General features: G+C 37.5%; 1 protein-coding gene across 5 annotated transcripts in view; it reads left to right on the forward strand.

The window, feature by feature from the left end:
- Nucleotides 1-16,151, forward strand: part of LOC136873721 (CTD small phosphatase-like protein 2) — a 276,292-nt gene extending 260,141 nt beyond the window's left edge. For all 5 annotated transcript variants that reach the window (XM_067146864.2, XM_067146868.2, XM_068228014.1 and 2 more), the window contains one exon: nt 14,276-16,151. In XM_067146864.2, coding sequence (XP_067002965.1) covers nt 14,276-14,341 — 66 coding nt within the window. In that variant the 3' untranslated portion in view covers nt 14,342-16,151. The remainder of the gene's footprint in view (nt 1-14,275) is intronic.
- Nucleotides 16,152-17,663: the final 1,512 nt, after the last annotated feature.

Consider the following 17,663-nt stretch of genomic DNA (forward strand, 5'->3'; position numbering starts at 1 on the left):
TGTTTAAGAAAAGAGATTGATGGAATGGTAAATGGAATGAAAGTTTGGTTGGAGAAAGTGGGTTAAACATCGCCATGGTCTCCTGAAAAAGAAATCCCTTGTGTTGGACCAGTTCAAATCCCACACAACGGATACAACAAAGCGGGGCATGAAGAATACAAAACTGGGCGAGTTGGCCATGCGCGTAGAGGCGCGCGGCTGTGAGCTTGCATCCAGGAGATAGTCGGCACGAATCCCACTATCGGCAGTCCTGAAAATGGTTTTCCGTGGTTTCCCATTTTCACACCAGGCAAATGCTGGGGCTGTACCTTAATTAAGGCCACGGCCGCTTCCTTCCAACTCCTAGGCCTTTCCTATCCCATCATCGCCATAAGACCTATCTGTGTCGGTGCGACGTAAAGCCCCTAGTAAAAAAAAAAAAATTGCGGTCATTCCAGGGACCTGCCAAGCAAGTTACAGTCACTGGATGTATCCGTTACCAAACCATTGAAGATTTCCATACTTGGTGGCTGCACCTCATCATGATCTAACACCAGCAGGTTAAATGAAGAGAACATCAGTTGGACTAGTCTGTGAATGGGTGGTGACATGATCTGACTCAGTGAAAAAGGAAATTGTCATAGTTATTTAAGAAATGTGGTACGTGTTTGAAGAACCAGAAAATGAAAGTGAAAGTTTGCAACACAGTGTTATGCATGAGAATTGTGCGTACCTACCTTTTTGTGATTTTTAACAGACACAGTATTGCACTACCTACCAGTAATTTGTGTTTGTATACAACTTAAATTTTGTTTTAAAATGCAGTGTGTATGTTCAGTCCGTCAGCGATTCCGCTGGTGGGATCCTCAACAGCTCTGCCATCAGCTGTCATAGATGGCCTAGGCATCACTGAAGAGGCGTACTAGGGAAATGAGGCGTTTCTCGTTGCTTTCCTTGCTTAAAATGCAGTGAAATTATATTTTTCCTTAAATTCTTAAAATATCAGGATGCATCTTACAGTCCAAAAAATATGGTAGTTTACTCCACCTCCTTCTGGGGCTCCTTCCCTTTCATTTACTCTCAGTCTCCATGTTCATCCTCTTGCCTACATAACCCTCCTCTCTTCTCGTGACATGGCCAAAGCATCCCAATCGTGCCTTTTGAATTTTTCCTGCTGTTTCTACAACTTTTACTGTCCCTCTGATGTGTTTATTTTGGACACAGTCCAATCTGGTCACTCTATACATTCATCTCAACATCTTCAGTTCTGCCACTGTCATTCTGTATATTTGTCTTTCATTCAAAAGCAAGGTTTAGATGTCATTCAACATTGCCGGTAACTATAAGAGTAAATCATAGTGTAGCTCGCTGGAGTAACTCACTCTTGAAGCAGTCTACTTCCATAGACTTCTATAGTAGACACTACTTCTGAAGTAACTTTACCCTAGAACATAAAAACACATAATATTTATGACTGCACTTATCATTTATTTGCACATGGCCTTGAGGTTCACTCAGCCTACATCAAAATTGAGTACCAGGTTAATTCCTGGGGGCAAAGGCGGCCGGGCGTAGAGCTAACCACTCTGCTCCATTAAGTGCCGAGGTTACGGATAGTGGAAGCGTGTACCTTACACCCCTCCAAGGGCCTTTGTGGCCTGTACGGAGATGACTTTGCTTTGCTTTACTTATAATTTATTATTTTACATATAGTATACACTATTCTTCTTATTGAAAGCAACTGTACTCAATACTCTCCTGCTGACTTGCTAGGCCTAACGCATAAGAGGATTTTCTTTCAGGGTTTACTCCCTTAGCCTTTGAGGATGCCTTCCTCGTCCTACAAGGCAGTAGGTTCCATCTGTACACCCCAGAAGGATGGGTTGCCTCTTCCGCCATCTCCGCCGTACCAAAGTCCATCTTCTCCGCCGTAGATGCCGTTGAGGTCTTCACCCTTAACCCAGGGCAAGGGCCCTCCATATTTATGACCCCTGGAGAGAGGGTGTCCCAGTATTTTAAAACCTCCAGGAATTGGGCTACCTGTTGGTCCGCGGGTTGTATTGGTTATTTCAACCAGCCCTACATACTGTAGGGTCTCCCTATCCGCCACCTGGGGACGCGCTCTGTAGGGGTCAGGTTCCCCTGGTTACTTATTGGAAGTTAACCCCACCCACAAGGAGTAAGGCAGGACAATTTTACCACCAGGTAAGACACCTGCTATGGGATGAGCAAATACCCATGAAAACAAAAATGACATTGTACAAGTCCTATTATACACCAATCCTTACATACAGTCTCGAAACCACAACACTGACCAATAGAGATAATTCCAAACTTCAGGCAGCTGAAATGAAATTCCTACGCACTATGATCCAGAAAACCAGGAAAGACAAGATTAGGAATGAGAAAATTAGAGAAGAAGTAGGAATAGATGATTCTCTCCTCAATAAGATTCAGATATCAAGACTGAAGTGGTTTGGTCACATGAAGAGGATGCCAGTAAACAGAACTGCAAGGAAGGAATTTGACAGAAAGGTAGAAGGAAGACGACCCGTGGGAAGGCCACGAAGGAAATGGATAGATTTAGTTAAGAGCGATGTACTGCTGAGAGGTCATGATTGGGACAAGTTGGTGGAGGAAGAATGGTACAAGGACAGGATGAGATGGAGGAAGCTCATATACCACACCCGGGAAACTGGAGATGGTTTAGGATGATGATGATGATGATGATGATGATGATGATAGTATACACTATATTAAAAAATATCACACACAGCTGCTTTTTCTTAAATCGGGAGTAATCTATTCACTGATCGTCATCCTATGTTCTGGCACTAACTGCAATACATCATCACCTCTTCATGCTGCTAGGTCTTCCTTGTGCTTATGAAGGTCCACAAAAACATTGCACATAATGGTTTTATTCATTAGGAGCAATTTGCACAGATTCTTTGCAGTACGCCTGGGAATATTGACTGCAATGTGATGTCATCACTCACCTCTTTTTAGAACAACATTTGTAGCAAATTGTCCTCTTCATGCCACTGGATCCAGCTTCCACTTGAGATGGTCCACTTTTAACTCCTAAAACTCCCTGTATCATTGTCCGGAGATCAGACTGCAAGCTCAACATTTGAAGTCTTTCCTCCATCAATGATCTTGTAAGTGCTTCACTGACCGGGATAAGATAGTCCGTTCATGACATGGGCTTTTGTTTCTGTTGATAAATGTTGTGGCAGTATATAACACAAGCATTCAGACAATCTTTGTATGTTCAGCATGCCCTAGAACATGCAAAGAGGCCAGCGTCCAGTTTTATGACAACAGTTGTGGCTGTGGCACATTTGGTCCAAGGCATGAACCCCTGATTTTGTAGTTTCAAAAAATATTACAATAACAATTAGTCTCTTAAAATATGTACTACACATTTTCCTTTCTTTATGCCTATTGCTCACGGTAAAATGTTTTGTAAAATTTGTTGTACACAAGAACCTCATTAACCCTTGAACGCCCGAATTTCTTGTTTTTTGAAATGTTCAATTTTTCTTAATAAATATTCTTAAAATAGGGTATTATTCCAGGAAGATCCATTATTTTGAAGCAAACATGTTTAGTTTCAGAAATATAGGGTATTGCATATATGCAACGCTATGTGCTTAAGTAGTAGTCTGCAAGGTACCAACACATATGTTGTTTCCTTCGAGTAATAATGAAATTACTTGGACAATGAGCGTGGAGAAGAAGTTATTTGTTGAGTTGATTATTTACTAAGAGACAAAATAAAATAGTTTATATACAATAATACATTATTTACAGTACCTATTATATATATATCTACTACTTCATCTCGCTTCTCTACCTCCTCGAGAATTTCTGCTGAAATAAATGTGAATCGAATAAATGGTGCTCTTCATCTACGGTTTCCTCCTATGTATACGAGAAAAAATTTCCTACCACCCCTGATTATTATAATAATGATAATAATAATGAAAACTGGAAATGGCGTATGGCTTTTAGTGCCGGGATGTGTCCAAGGACTTCGGCTGGCCAGGTGAAGGTCTTTTGATTTGACTGCCGTAGACGACCTGCGCGTCGCGATGAGAATGAAATGATGATTAAGACGACACAGACACCCAGTCGCCGTGCCAGAGGAATTAACCAATTATGGTTAAAATTCCCAACCCTGCCGGGAATCGTACTCGGGGCCCCTGTGGCCAAAGGCCAGCACGCTAACCATTCAGCCGTGGAGCCGGACATAATAATAGCCTAATAATGTGCATTACAAAACTGGTATATGAGTCTGAATTGCATGCACAGCAACGAAGGGTTGTTACGTCAATAACAAACACTTCAATACCAAATAGGTACATAAGGAAGTGATTTGACAACGGATCCGCCTAGCGTTGCGAATATGCAACGCCGTGAATATGTGGATCTCACTCGCCCACGAGTTAATTGTAAAAGGAATTGTGCTGCATTCAAACTCTGATGAATTTACTTCCTGAGTTTCCTAAAAGAGGTTAATTATTTCTAAATCATAAAGTTATATGGCGAATCTTACCTCTTACGGTATGCCATTGTGTTAGCTGGAACATACGGCGAACTTCAAACATACACCTCGTCAACAATCAAGCGGGGACTATTGATTAACCGACTCATAACAAAACACAACACTTCCCTTTACAGAATATGCGCGCAATTTTCATTCTTTTACTGGAAAACAACTTCATACATTGAAAGGAAAGAGCACCGGCACACCGTTGCACATATGTAACACTAGGCGTTCATGGGTTAATTCTGATGTCTGGTTTATACGGATCAAAAATAATAAAAATGTATTTCTACTTGTACAGTGTTTCTTTTACGGGGTCGATTCTTCTTGAATGTCTCTTCCTCCATGGATAGTTAAGGACAGGAATTGGAAGCAAGTTGGCCGCGGTCTATCAAAGGTACCGTCCCGACATTCGCCTGGAATTGAGAATGGGAAACTGTGGACTCTTCTAAGTTCCTGGACACATTTGCACGCATTCCCGGATGCTCGAACGTAGATGTGAACGACGTAAATGACTGGTTGAAAAATGACTAATTCAGGCTATGGCATAATGACAGATGAATAAATTATTGCCTCTTGTTCCTTGGCAGGTAATAGCGAGAGTGATGGTGAATTGGAAAATGAAACCAGCGCTCCATCAGAAGAAACAATGCCTCATGGAGATGCAACAATGCAGCTGGACAAACTGATGGCCTATTTACAGTAGAATTCCAGACTGAAACCACACCGACAGAACGGATGTTAGTAAAACGTCTTTGTGCCGTGCTGCGCAGAAACGCTATTAAAAAAGAGGCTCACACATTATTTTCGTGCATTAAATAGAGTTGTAAATGTAAGAAAAGTGCCCTTATATATTCTTTTGTACAATTAAAAAAGGGTATTTCTGTACAACTTGTGTTAATATATTATATAACATATACTGTATTTGTTTTTTAGTTTTTCTGGATTATCCGAATTTTCGATCATCCGGATCAGTTCCGGTCCCACTTAATCCGGATAAACAAGGTTCTTGGGTACTATTAATTTTATAAAAATTTGGGGAAGACAAGTTGTGTTGCTCGCGGTAAAATTATTTTATAAAATCCGTTGAAGCATCAGGATGGCCATCTGTGAACTAACTTCTGAACTAAGATGTGTATGTGCTGCCATCTATCGATAAATTTTTAAACCAAGAATCAGCTGTTCAACTTAGTGTGTTTGGGAGTATGGCTCCAACAAACAAAGCAAAACTGGCTGCTTTATCTGCAATTATATGTTGTACAGTGGTAAAAAGGAAGAAAAGAAATGCCAGGAAATGCTGGATTCGGGATTGGATCAAAAGAAGAGAAGAAGATAAAGGATTTCTGTCCTTGGTCGAAAATGAGTTGAGGTTAGAAGACCAGCATTCATATAGGAATTTTCTAAGAATGGAGGAAGGCTGTTTTTAAAAACTTCTGGACCTTTTGGTCCCAAAATTATTCGACGGGGCACTAACAAGTGGCAAGCTATTTCTCCTGAAATGAGACTGCATGTGATACTCCGATTTCTGGCCACTGGAGAAAGTTACACCAACTTGATGTTTTCAACTAGAATACCATTTGGAACTCTAGCACGTATTATTCCTGAAATATGTAGGGGAATATACTCTTTAATGAAAGAAAATTACATGAAGGTAAATATTTGAATTTATTTAAATGTATTTAAAGAACATAATTATTAAAACATTATTACATAAATATGTACAATATCATCTTTTAGGATGTGTATACTCTTTTCCTAGTTTGTATTTAGTAGGCCTAATACTTCCAACTGAGTATCCATTATTGCTTTTTGAATTTTATGCTTAGTAAGAATTTAGATTTATGTGTCTGTAAGGGCTCTCAGTTCTGAGGCAATAAATTTGCCAAATTCATCGTCTGCGTCTTCACTGTTTGACACTGAGTGAAGCACCTTTGATACCTGAAAGAGGAAATTGTCTTCAATCGACCCCTCCTTCAGTTTTCGTGATGTGCCTGGAAATAATAATAAATTAATTCACAGTGATTGCATAAATATTATGTATGTTTCTGAATGAAAGTCACAGTATAATATTATAATTTGAGTAATACCCTACTACAGTACATATCATTAAAAAGTTCTGGAAACCATTAACTTCCTAGAAATTCGAGAAAAAAAAATTTATAACCAGAATATTGTCAATTTTTCCTTTTTAACTCAATTAGCTACACTGTATTTTAGTTGCCTCAACAAATTGCTTAAAATACATATTTTTGATATTTATATAAACATATATAAGCTACCCGATGTACTTGCTGCAGGCTGTGATGCAAATGACTGATTGACAGTATTTTCGTCTTCATATACAGTCAGCATCCCATTGTCATCAAATTTTACTGTCATCAGGCAGAGTAACCTTTAAAACAAACAAACATGTTTTTCAGGTTCCAGATACTATGATTGGATGGCTTGACGAGAAATGGAATTTCCCTAATTGTTTGGGTGCACTGGGTCGGAAGCACATACAGTTTGCAGCTCCTAGATCAAATGGTTCTTACTATTATAATTGCAAGGGTACTAACAGCATTGTTTTGCTTGGTCTGGTGGATGCCCATTATAAATTCATATACATTGATGTTGGAACCATTGGACGAGCAAGTGATGGAGGTGTCTACCGAAACGGCACCTTGTTTGCATCAGTCCACAATCAAACAGCGAACATTCCTCTCTCTTGCAAACTTCCTGAAATTGAGTGTGAATTGCTGTATGTGATGATTGCTTATGATGCTTTTCCCCTCTCTTTGAACTTAATGAAGCCTTTTGGGTAGAGAGGGCTGACAAGAGAGCAGAAAGTTTTCAACTACAGATTAAGTAGGGCCAGATATGTAGTTGAAAATGCATTTGGCATCATGGCAAATGTTTTCAGGGTATTATTGAGTAAAGTGACACACTCTGTTGACAAAGTGGAATCCATTGTCCTTGTTACCTGTGTATTGCACAACTTCCTTTTTTAAGAGAACAGGGGAGTTTATATGCCACCTCAGAGTGTGGATGAAGAAAATGTACAAGAAGGCAGTGTGCAATTAGGGGAGTGGAGAAGGGATCTCATCATAGAGAAATCCAGAGGCAAGGTGGAAACAGTTTCGCAAACACATTGAAAGACTACTTTAATGGTGTAGGCAAAGTATCATGGCAAGATCACTGTGTGGACAAATTTTGATTTTAGTTATTTATAACAAACCTGTAATTTATTTCTGTGATTCTCATTTACAATACTGTGTTAAAGTGGACCCTACTTATAAATGTAGGTGTACAGTAGAGTTTCACATTTTTAAAAAATAATTTAAGCCCATAGGCTATATTATAGTGAATAAATTCTTAGTTACCACCCTTTGAAATGAAAGTTTAAATTCAATTTTCTTTCTGCTTTTCAAATTATGAGTTAATTTTAATTTTTAAGGGTGTAGTTTTAATTAGACAAGTATGTTTTGACTGATGTTTATCACAGTTGTTCCACTGAAGGTTGCCCAAATATTTAGCTACTATTCTTGTAGATTAACATAATTTGTTCAATATACCAGTATTAGCCCTTGTAGAGTGTTGCCACACCCTGTACTTTGCATAGCCATCGCTCGGCTTTCAAATAGTACACGAGAATAAAAGTGCTATGGAACTGAATGAGTGCAGAAATTTATACATTAAAATTAGTGCAGAGCCTACATGAATATTCAGTAATGAAATTCGTGTACGGGTTCTGTATTGGCTATTAATGATCAAAAGAAGCATGTCCACCTGTTCAATACTTTTATAATTTAATAGTATCTTTAGATTACTTTACATGGTCCATGGTTACTGGTGTGTTTTTTTTTTTTTGTTTTTGTTAAGAAACTGTCATCACTGCTACAAGTAGGATTCAAGTCCAAATTTGATTTGCTGCTCCTGGAAGCATTATGTGGAATAAGGAACAGCATATGATCATTCCACGCAAATGTTGGTTTGTATACCTCATTGCCAGCCATTCCGCTGTGTAAACAAACAATTGAATGTAATCTACTACAGTAAACTTGCACATTTAAATAAGTCAGTCATGTTTTAACCTATATTGAAGAACAAAAAACCTGTTTTGGTACATACTGTAGGCTGTACATGAATAATTACTGCATTCAAATTTTTGACATGTTACCAAATCAGCACGAATGCATGACTAGAAAAAGCTTTACTATGTGCCATGTTATAAACTTCGTATCAAATTTAACGAAAAATCATTCAATCAATCTCAGTTACGATTGATCAAATTCAGTACTAACCTCTCATTAGTGAATTGAGTCCGAAGCCCATCTATCTTCGCCTTCACATCAACCTGGCTTGTGTTCTGCCGAACTTGTGACACATGCTCTATTGGTGAAAAATATCTAATTCCCTTCATGGGAATTTAGAATTTTCCATTTGTGACACAAATTCGGTGATTGTTTTCGGCCTCTCTTCTTGCATTTCTGTTGTGGTAAAGTGGCATTTTAACTTCATGCAAACAATGATATTTCTGGTATTTGTCCAGTAAAACACTTAACAGCTTCTTTTGTCCACCCGGAACCTGCCATTTTAGAAAGAAGTGTTTGTTTACAATCGAGCTTCACAATCTTCTCACTACATAGCGCCAGTTTCATCGTGATGTCAGCTTCGCTGATTGGTTCGCATCGTGAAATTAATTTTACGGATTAGAACATGTCCTATTTTATGAAAAGTATTATCAAAGGTTTTATGGAAGTTTTATAAAATTAATTTATTGTACAATAAATTGGACAGAAAATTTTACCGTGAGCAACAGGCATTAGAGACATTCCATTTTTCTTTTTTTTTCAGGGGGGCGGGGGGGTGTGCAAACCCCCAGTATTTGTAGATTTTCTGGTGCTGTTATCCTCACTTATGTCTGGCTTGTTGCTATCTTCATTGAGTGTAGGCGATCATGGGCGGTTGACAATAAAACAATTATGTTGTTAGCCTTAGTTTTTAAGAAAACCAGGGTTTTTTCTCAACTGAAACAAAACATGAAGTTCCTACTTCTCTTTGTTTTGTTGCGAGTAGTTCTGGAGATATCTCTGACTTGTTCGTCCGTATTGTGCATACTGAAGTCAGTTTTTCAGTTTTTCTTTCAGTAGATCATCAGCAAATTTTACCAAAGTAAACTACTGTGATGTTTCTGTTAAATTCATGGAGTGTCTTGCTCAACTCCTTCACATAAAATTCACCTGAGGGCAAACCACCAGTATTTATAGATTTTCCTAGAAAGGGGTGACATCTATCATATATTGTTTAGTATCACAAGCCATTACCAATTTGGTGCCATACTTGCTAGGTTTATTTGGAATATACATCTGGAATGGACATCTTCCATGAAAGCCGAGGAGCTGTTCATCAATTGTTACAAAAGATCCTGGCCTAAATGATGTTCTACAGTTATTAACTCATGAGAGGTTGCAAACGGAGTTTTCGTCCGGGCTCTAAATAATTATGAATATGTAATGTCATAGGATTGTACTTATTGGCTGTCCCTCTCAATACGTTTTCCTCAAACTGTTGGTTTGTAGTGGGGGAAGTTTCAACCTGACAACAATCACGTCAGTGTGAGCATGCTTTTCGTGAGAGCCTGGAGCATTCATCCATCTGAGACCTATTTACGGAAATTACACAAACATTTAATCTCGGTGTGTAAATATTTCAGTAGTGTAGTGCTTTCTGACAATCTGCGTTGACATGGAAGAAGAAAACGAAAGAATTCTGAGACTGTTGGACAGTGTAGAACGCGAGGAGCGACAAGAACTGCTAAATGCAAATAGGGAACGTTCTTTTCGAAGACAGTTAATCGTTGAAGAGACGGCAACTGTCGGAGTAAATGATGTAGATGATGATGCCGATGTGTTGGGAAGTAATTCCCATTCCAAAATTTATATTGATGAATTACAGAACTAGGCGAACTAGACGAGGAAGTAAATGCAAGGAACCAACCCGTGTACGAGATTCTGAAAGAAATGGAACATCACACTGGAACGTTCACGCACTAACTAAAAATGTTAGGACTCGTGCTCGCAATAAAATACGAACCCTCTACCTCAATGTGGAGATACGCCGTTGAAGCATGCACTTGACTAGATGTGCGGAAACTGTTCTTCACTGACTGTATGGTATGGAACATAACCAAATTTACAAACAAATCGATAGAGAAAAATCAAAGTAATTACTCACAGGACAGAGACACTGCAACCACAAAGACTGCAGAAATACAAACCATCATTGGTCTTTTGTATATGTAAGAAATTTCGAAAGCTTTCCACCTGAATTTGGAAGATCCTTGAGCATCAAATGGCACTGGTGCGGAAGTCTTTTGACATTGTATGGCTTGCAAGTGTTTCAAGTTCTTACTGCGAGCTCTTAGATTTGATGATATAAATAACAGTGGGGCGAAAATTGCGTGATAAACTTGTGCCCATTCAAAAAGTGTTCACGAAATTTGTGGAAAACTGCCAGTGTAATTACTAGAGCCCAGATTATATGTAATATGAAAATGAGAAATATGTAGCTAACATTGACAAAATATGTAGTTAAACATGTAATAAATAAAAAAATATCTAAGCTTTATTTGGTGTATTCTTGTACACAGAAAAGGAAACAAAACCGAAAAAAAGTTAAAAGTGCAGATATTATTCAACCTCTAATATTCATTTTAAGCCACAAATTATAAGTAAATATTTTTCCAAATTTTCTGCGGTCATCGAATGCCATCTGTCTGTTCGGATGTTTTTATATATAAAATAAAGACCTTTCAACTTCATATAAAGTCACTGGCGCGTATTTCAAATTGCCCGGCAAAGAAATATTCCATTGTAGACTTGCTCAGGCAAGGAAGGTCCTTATCAAGAGAGAAGAAATTTGACCTCATCAAACACAAATATGCTTATTAGGAAAATGTTTCTGAAGACTTTTGTTTGGAGCATAGCCCTTTATGGAAGTGAAGCCTGGGCAATAAAAGACGCTTTTGACGTATTACATTAAACCGAGGACTGGCGAAGGGACCACAAAAGAAGAGTCACTAAGTGTGAGAGAACAATGTTACAACGTTTGTAAAAGGGAAGATTGATAGACACAGCTCGAGACACCCAAGACTTATATCGACAACACAGCTGAGTGATGCGATTCTTTGACAGAATACCTCACTTAAATTATCAAATTATTTTTAGATGTTAAGAGGCATACAGGCTTTTTGAACTATTTTCAAGTGTTTAATTAAAAAACTTAAATCATTATAAAATTAGTGAAAAAAGTATTGTTTTCTTTCAAATGCGCTATATCCTTCAAAATATGTAATATTTATCAAAATGTTTATTATACATCAAAATAGGTAAAAATGGGTAACTTAAAACTCCTGAAATAATGGTCCTTTTAGTGTGATCCACCGGTGTTTTCGCTTTTCTTGTAGCTACATACTTGGGAACAGGATATATAATTACATATAATCCGGGCTCTAGTATTTACTTAATTAGTTACGTCACACATTTTAACAACATCGCACTGACACAGATAGGTCTTATGGCGACGATGGAACAGGAGAGGGCTAGGAATGGGAGAGAATTGGCCGTGGCCTTAATTAAGGTACAGCCCCCCAGCATTTGCTTGGTGTGAAAATGGGAAACCTCGGAAAACCATATTCAGGGCTGCCAACAGTGGGGTTCAAACCCGCTATCTCCTGAATACTGGATACTGGCCACCCTTACGCGACTGCAGCTATAGAGCTCGGTTATCAATTGTGACATAAATATATCATAAGCAAAGCTGTATTTGTCTTTATTATGATCACAGAGGAAAACTGTAAGCGACCTCTGACGTTTGAACATTCTACGCGCCCTCTCACGGGTTTAAAAAAACTTTTTACAGTTCCCTCATGGCGCGAAAGAATCATTCTCTTTCCTTTGTAGTAGAGTCTTTTTATCACCAAAGCGCAAGCATGCTAACAGAAATATGAATCTTTCAGAGTTCATTATTGATCTATATCTGCTGGGCTGAGTGACTCGGACGGTTAAGGCGCTTTCCTTCGGACTCCAACTTGGCATGTTTGATCCTGGCTCAGTCCGCTAGTATTTGAAGGTGCTCAAATACGTTGGTCTCGTGTCGGTAGATTTACTGGCACGTTAAAGAACTCCTGCGGAACTAAATTTCAGCACCTTGGCGTCTCTGAAAACCATAAAAGTAGATAGTGGGATATAAAGCCAATAACATTATTATTATTATTATTATTGATCTATATCTGGGGCTACACAAATCAAAATCAAGCATTTGACGAACGAATAAGTGATTATTTTTAATTGCAGCTGACAGGACTAAAAGGCCCAACAGGGTTTTCAGTTCCGGAGGAGACACATCATCTTGTGTACAAACAGGTGATTTGTTCGTATTTCTCTTCCTTTGAATTTCCTCGTTAGTATGGTGTACAATTGCTTCTATCGTGTCCGTAAAAAATAAAGAGGATATTTGCAGATCACATGCTTATTTGGCATCAGCTAGTGGAGACTACAAAACTGATTATATTTCTGCTAGGAGTGCAACATGATACTTTTCTCTCGTGTTATGTAGACCAATGGTAATTATTTCTTTCTTTGAGGAACTTTTTATGTGGTATAATAATATTCAAATTTCTTGGTAAGGATTCTATACACTCATTTTCACTGGCTTCTGAATCTTTAGAGGATTTTGTATTGTTTTGTTCATTTGACTGCTCTACACACTCTTCATCAGTATCAGTTGGTACAGTATTGTCTATTTCTATATTGTCTTCTTCATTAGCAGCACTCTACTCATTATCATCACTTTCTCCTTCAGTCTTGAAGCATTAGTACAATTTTGGCACCGAAGTCCGGATCGTTTCCTCTCACGATACTCATCTAAAACAATCAAAAATGAGGAAAAGACTAGTATTTGTTTACATACATCACAAACGGAAATTGCTTATCATTCTCTACTGAATACTTACCTTACCATAACTGCACCCCACAAACACAAAAGCATGTAAAAATTTTCAATTCAATATTCAGTTTTTACTCATGAATCAGCACATCACGGAATGTAACTCATCACGGCAACTTTCATGACAAATTCCAAAAGTACTATGGACTGCTATGTAGTGGACAAAGACAGTACAAATAACTTATTGTTGCCAAATCGCCGTTGTCAGAATTACGACGTTTTGTGTTTTAGAGTTAATCTGAGTTTGGTGCAAGGCAACTTTAATGTTTGTCTATTTTAATTCTTGTATGCCCATGCCTATTCCTACTTTAGTTGCTCTTAGTTGTATTGTTTTAATAATTGTAAATACAGTCAATTTACATCACTATCTTGTTCCTTATCTTGCTTTGATAAGATGTATGGTATACTATATTGCTAATATACAGTAATTCATGAACATCTCTGCCTTTGTAACCTTTTCTGGTTTTGGTGAGATGTGTAGTGCTTAGTGGTATTTATATAATTTTTTAATGTGAATTTTCAACATTGCCAAACAGTATCTGAAACAAAATGTCGGTATCAATACTTCGATTTAAAATGTACGTATTGTATCTAGACTCTAAATTTTTTTTTTCTCCATGCTTGACTTTTTTCATGTTCCATTTGAAATATATAAAAATAATCTTGATCCCATGTATTTGGAGCATCCTTCGTAAATGCAAGTCTTGCTTATGTCAATTTTACTAACTTTTCTTCTTCTTCTTCTTCTTCTTTCAGAGAGAGGATGTACGGCCGCACATCCGAGATAAGTTCAAATTATTCAGCTATTTGCCTCCTGATTAACTGTGTTAGTGATGGGAGCCCAAAATTAATCATGCATTTTATTTCATAGTACATAATATATCATGTTTAAAATTGGTATTCCCTTGCCCCACATCAGTCAGTTTTACCATTCACACATCACACACGTTAATGTTATTTGGAACAGTAACAAAAATGTTTTTAAAGTGTTTCACAAAAAATTATAAGCATCAGTAGGAATCTGCAAGAACACTCATCACAAGGATCTAGTTTATGAAATATAAGATAACATATACAAGAATGCTGTGGGAGGACTCATGATTGTAAATACCTTAGTGATTTTACATATAAGAGGATTGTAGATTGTGTAGTATTGCTGTTAAATTTAGCACCAGGATAGTGGGGGAGCTTATTTTAAAAATAATAAAACCAGCAGTTCTTTCATTTCAGAGAGTAATGTGTATCGCACTTCCCCCACCATCCTAGTACCACGAGTATTAAAAAACTGTTATTTAAAAACTATCTGGACTGATTAAAGTATATTGTATAGAAAAAGGAAGGGTAGTTTTTAAACAGCAAATAGGTACAATATTTGTTATAGTACAATATAGCTATTTGTAAATACGAAGATGATTTAAACAATAAAACTAATATGTAATGGTTTTCTATAAATATTGTTACATTGGAATTTGCTTGGACTCTATACGGTGATGCTTTTGTCGTTTAAATTTGACTCTGTTTGCATAATAGTGCACCAAGTATATAAGTGTGCAAGAAAGTAAGGAATTCTCAAATAGAAACTTTTTTTTACAATCCATACCATGGCACTTCTGTAACAGCATATCACACATGAAGGAAGAAATCTACATGTTATGTAGTATATATTAGTTTTACGATATAAGCATACTCAGATTTTATCTATGCTACATTAAATTACATTGTCTTAAAATTTCATCCCTTATTTGTTGAAACAAGGCTGTTGAACTAGCCAATGCACTTAGTGATGTTTATCATAACTGTGACTATTCATATTGCAAAGCTTGCTTACTTGGTCAAGTTAGGTAGATTATTGTCTACATGTGCTGTTTTAAGTCTGTTATAGTTGATTCTTGGTACATAGAGCTGGCCAAGGAGGCCATAATGTGTTGCTAAATCATAATAGGCAGATACAGTAGGAATTGAGATGTATGACCAGGCTACTTGCAATTCAGTATGCACGTTTGATTTGAAAGCATTTGCTTAGTTAACACAAGATTCAGCCTTAATATTGTTTTGTTGTTATAAGAGCAAGATCAGTCACAACAGCAGAGGAAGTGTTGTTTATGGATCAGATGTAACTTGCTAGGTTTCAGTTTGTCAACATTGCTCAGGATGGCCTGTAGGACTGACAATTTTAAAAACATTACAGAAGTACTTGATAATTAACGATAGATGCAGAGCTGGAGACGTAGTTCAAAAATCTTAATACCAGAGGAGACCGTGTTGCTTGCAACGAATGGTCATTTGAAATGGGAAATGGCTTGATTGTGGCATAATTTCAGTGAAATCACGTGGATTGAGACTGGCAGTCTTCATCTCGGATGTTAGTCTGCATTTGAGAGGATTGGAAGGGCATTCTAGGCTACAAATAGTGAGGCTGTCAGATCAGGGAAATATTGTTCTCTACTGTTTGTCTGAGGGCACCCATAGAAAGGAAGATAATAGAATTAGCAAGCACAGAGGGAGTAATTTATCATCCTGAAAATGCCAGGATACATTTCAGTACCGACACATCAAAAGCTGCAGGCCAGCAATTATTACCCTACTCGCCATATTATATTACCTCTTAAAGATCACAGCAGAAGCACCGAGTAAATGGCTTGAGTCACGTAGCTATCAGCTTGCATTCAGGAAATGGTGGGTTAGAACCCCACTGTCAGCAGCCCTGAAATTGGTTTTCTGGGGTTTCCCATTTTCACAACAGGTAAATGCTGGGGCTGTACCTTAATTTAAGGCTACGGTCGCTTCCGTCCCACTCCTAGCCATTTCCTATCCCATCGTCGCCATAAGATCTCGTATACCATCATCGCCATAACACTTATCTGTGTCTGTGCAACATAAAGCAAATTGTACTGCACAATCAGCAGTTGCTAGAAAGAGTTGTAATATCGTGGGAAGCCAGATCGTTCTAAGCTTTCAGAAAAATGACATGTTTTTTTTACAGCTGGTACGTACTGCCTAAAATGAAGTTTCTTAAAAGAGCAGATACCTTTCTATTCGTTGCAGAGCTGCGATGAGTTTGTACAGTCTTCCTGCCTAAAAATACACTTAACAGTGCTTGCCAATGATTGGATTTATCATTCTGTAACTCCTAAGTCCTTTTGACAAGGTAAATCAAGGGTATACATTAAGCTCTAAACAGAACATGCTAACAGTCAAAGGCGGTGGATTTTGGGGTGGGGTGCTACATCAGAAAACTTTCTTCTCGGGCTTTATAACTTGTTTGTGGTCTTCTCAGGAAGACATCTCTCAACCAGAATCAATATTCGACCAGTGTTGATCATCATTCATGTTCTTTCTTCATCACTTTACTGATATATTTTGAACCAAATTTTTGTGGTTCTGGGTTAAACAGTAAAGATATTCAAGCAGAAATAATATATCATTGAATGATTCCTTCGTCACTGAAATTGGTGTTCATTTTCGAAGTAGAGAATCAAGAGAAAAGTTTCTTAAAAGAAGTTAATTTGCTGTTAGTGGCTTCATATTATTAATCCATAGCTCTATATAAGAAATTTTTTTTTTCATGTTATTTAAGTTATAGAAACTGAATCAAAATTACGTCAGTTATAGATATAACGTGAACAGAGGCTGGAAGCCGCTCTTTGAACATATATTAGTACATCATTAAATTCAACACGTCACCTGCAGGATGTTAAATTTGACATACAGTGAGAGATGTGTTGATTGATAAATTTTGATTAAAACTGTTGCTATAAACACTATAAAACAGAGATGGATGAGTTTAAAAATGTATCTATTATGAACCTTCATCCTAGAGTACATAAATAATGAAGCCGAATGTTTGTTTTTGATAGTACGTTTTTAGTTTATCCTTTCTTGATACCACGAGTTCCAAGCCCCGAGTCAAACATTCTCTACCTATAAAATTGTTAAGGGGAAGATATATATATATATTTGAAAAATACAATCTTCCCTGTGGAAGGACAGGGATTGATGATTGAAAGACAATCTAGGAAGATGGTGTGCAAAAATGTAGGGTTTTTCCTTATTCTTTTACGTTTCTAATTGTCTCTCCTTCATGTTCCTGCCCTTCTTTATTTATTATATTCCTATACTTATTTGTTCCACTTCCTTTACCAAA

This window comes from Anabrus simplex, chromosome 5, assembly GCF_040414725.1.
Source record: "Anabrus simplex isolate iqAnaSimp1 chromosome 5, ASM4041472v1, whole genome shotgun sequence".
NCBI lineage: Eukaryota > Metazoa > Arthropoda > Insecta > Orthoptera > Tettigoniidae > Anabrus > Anabrus simplex.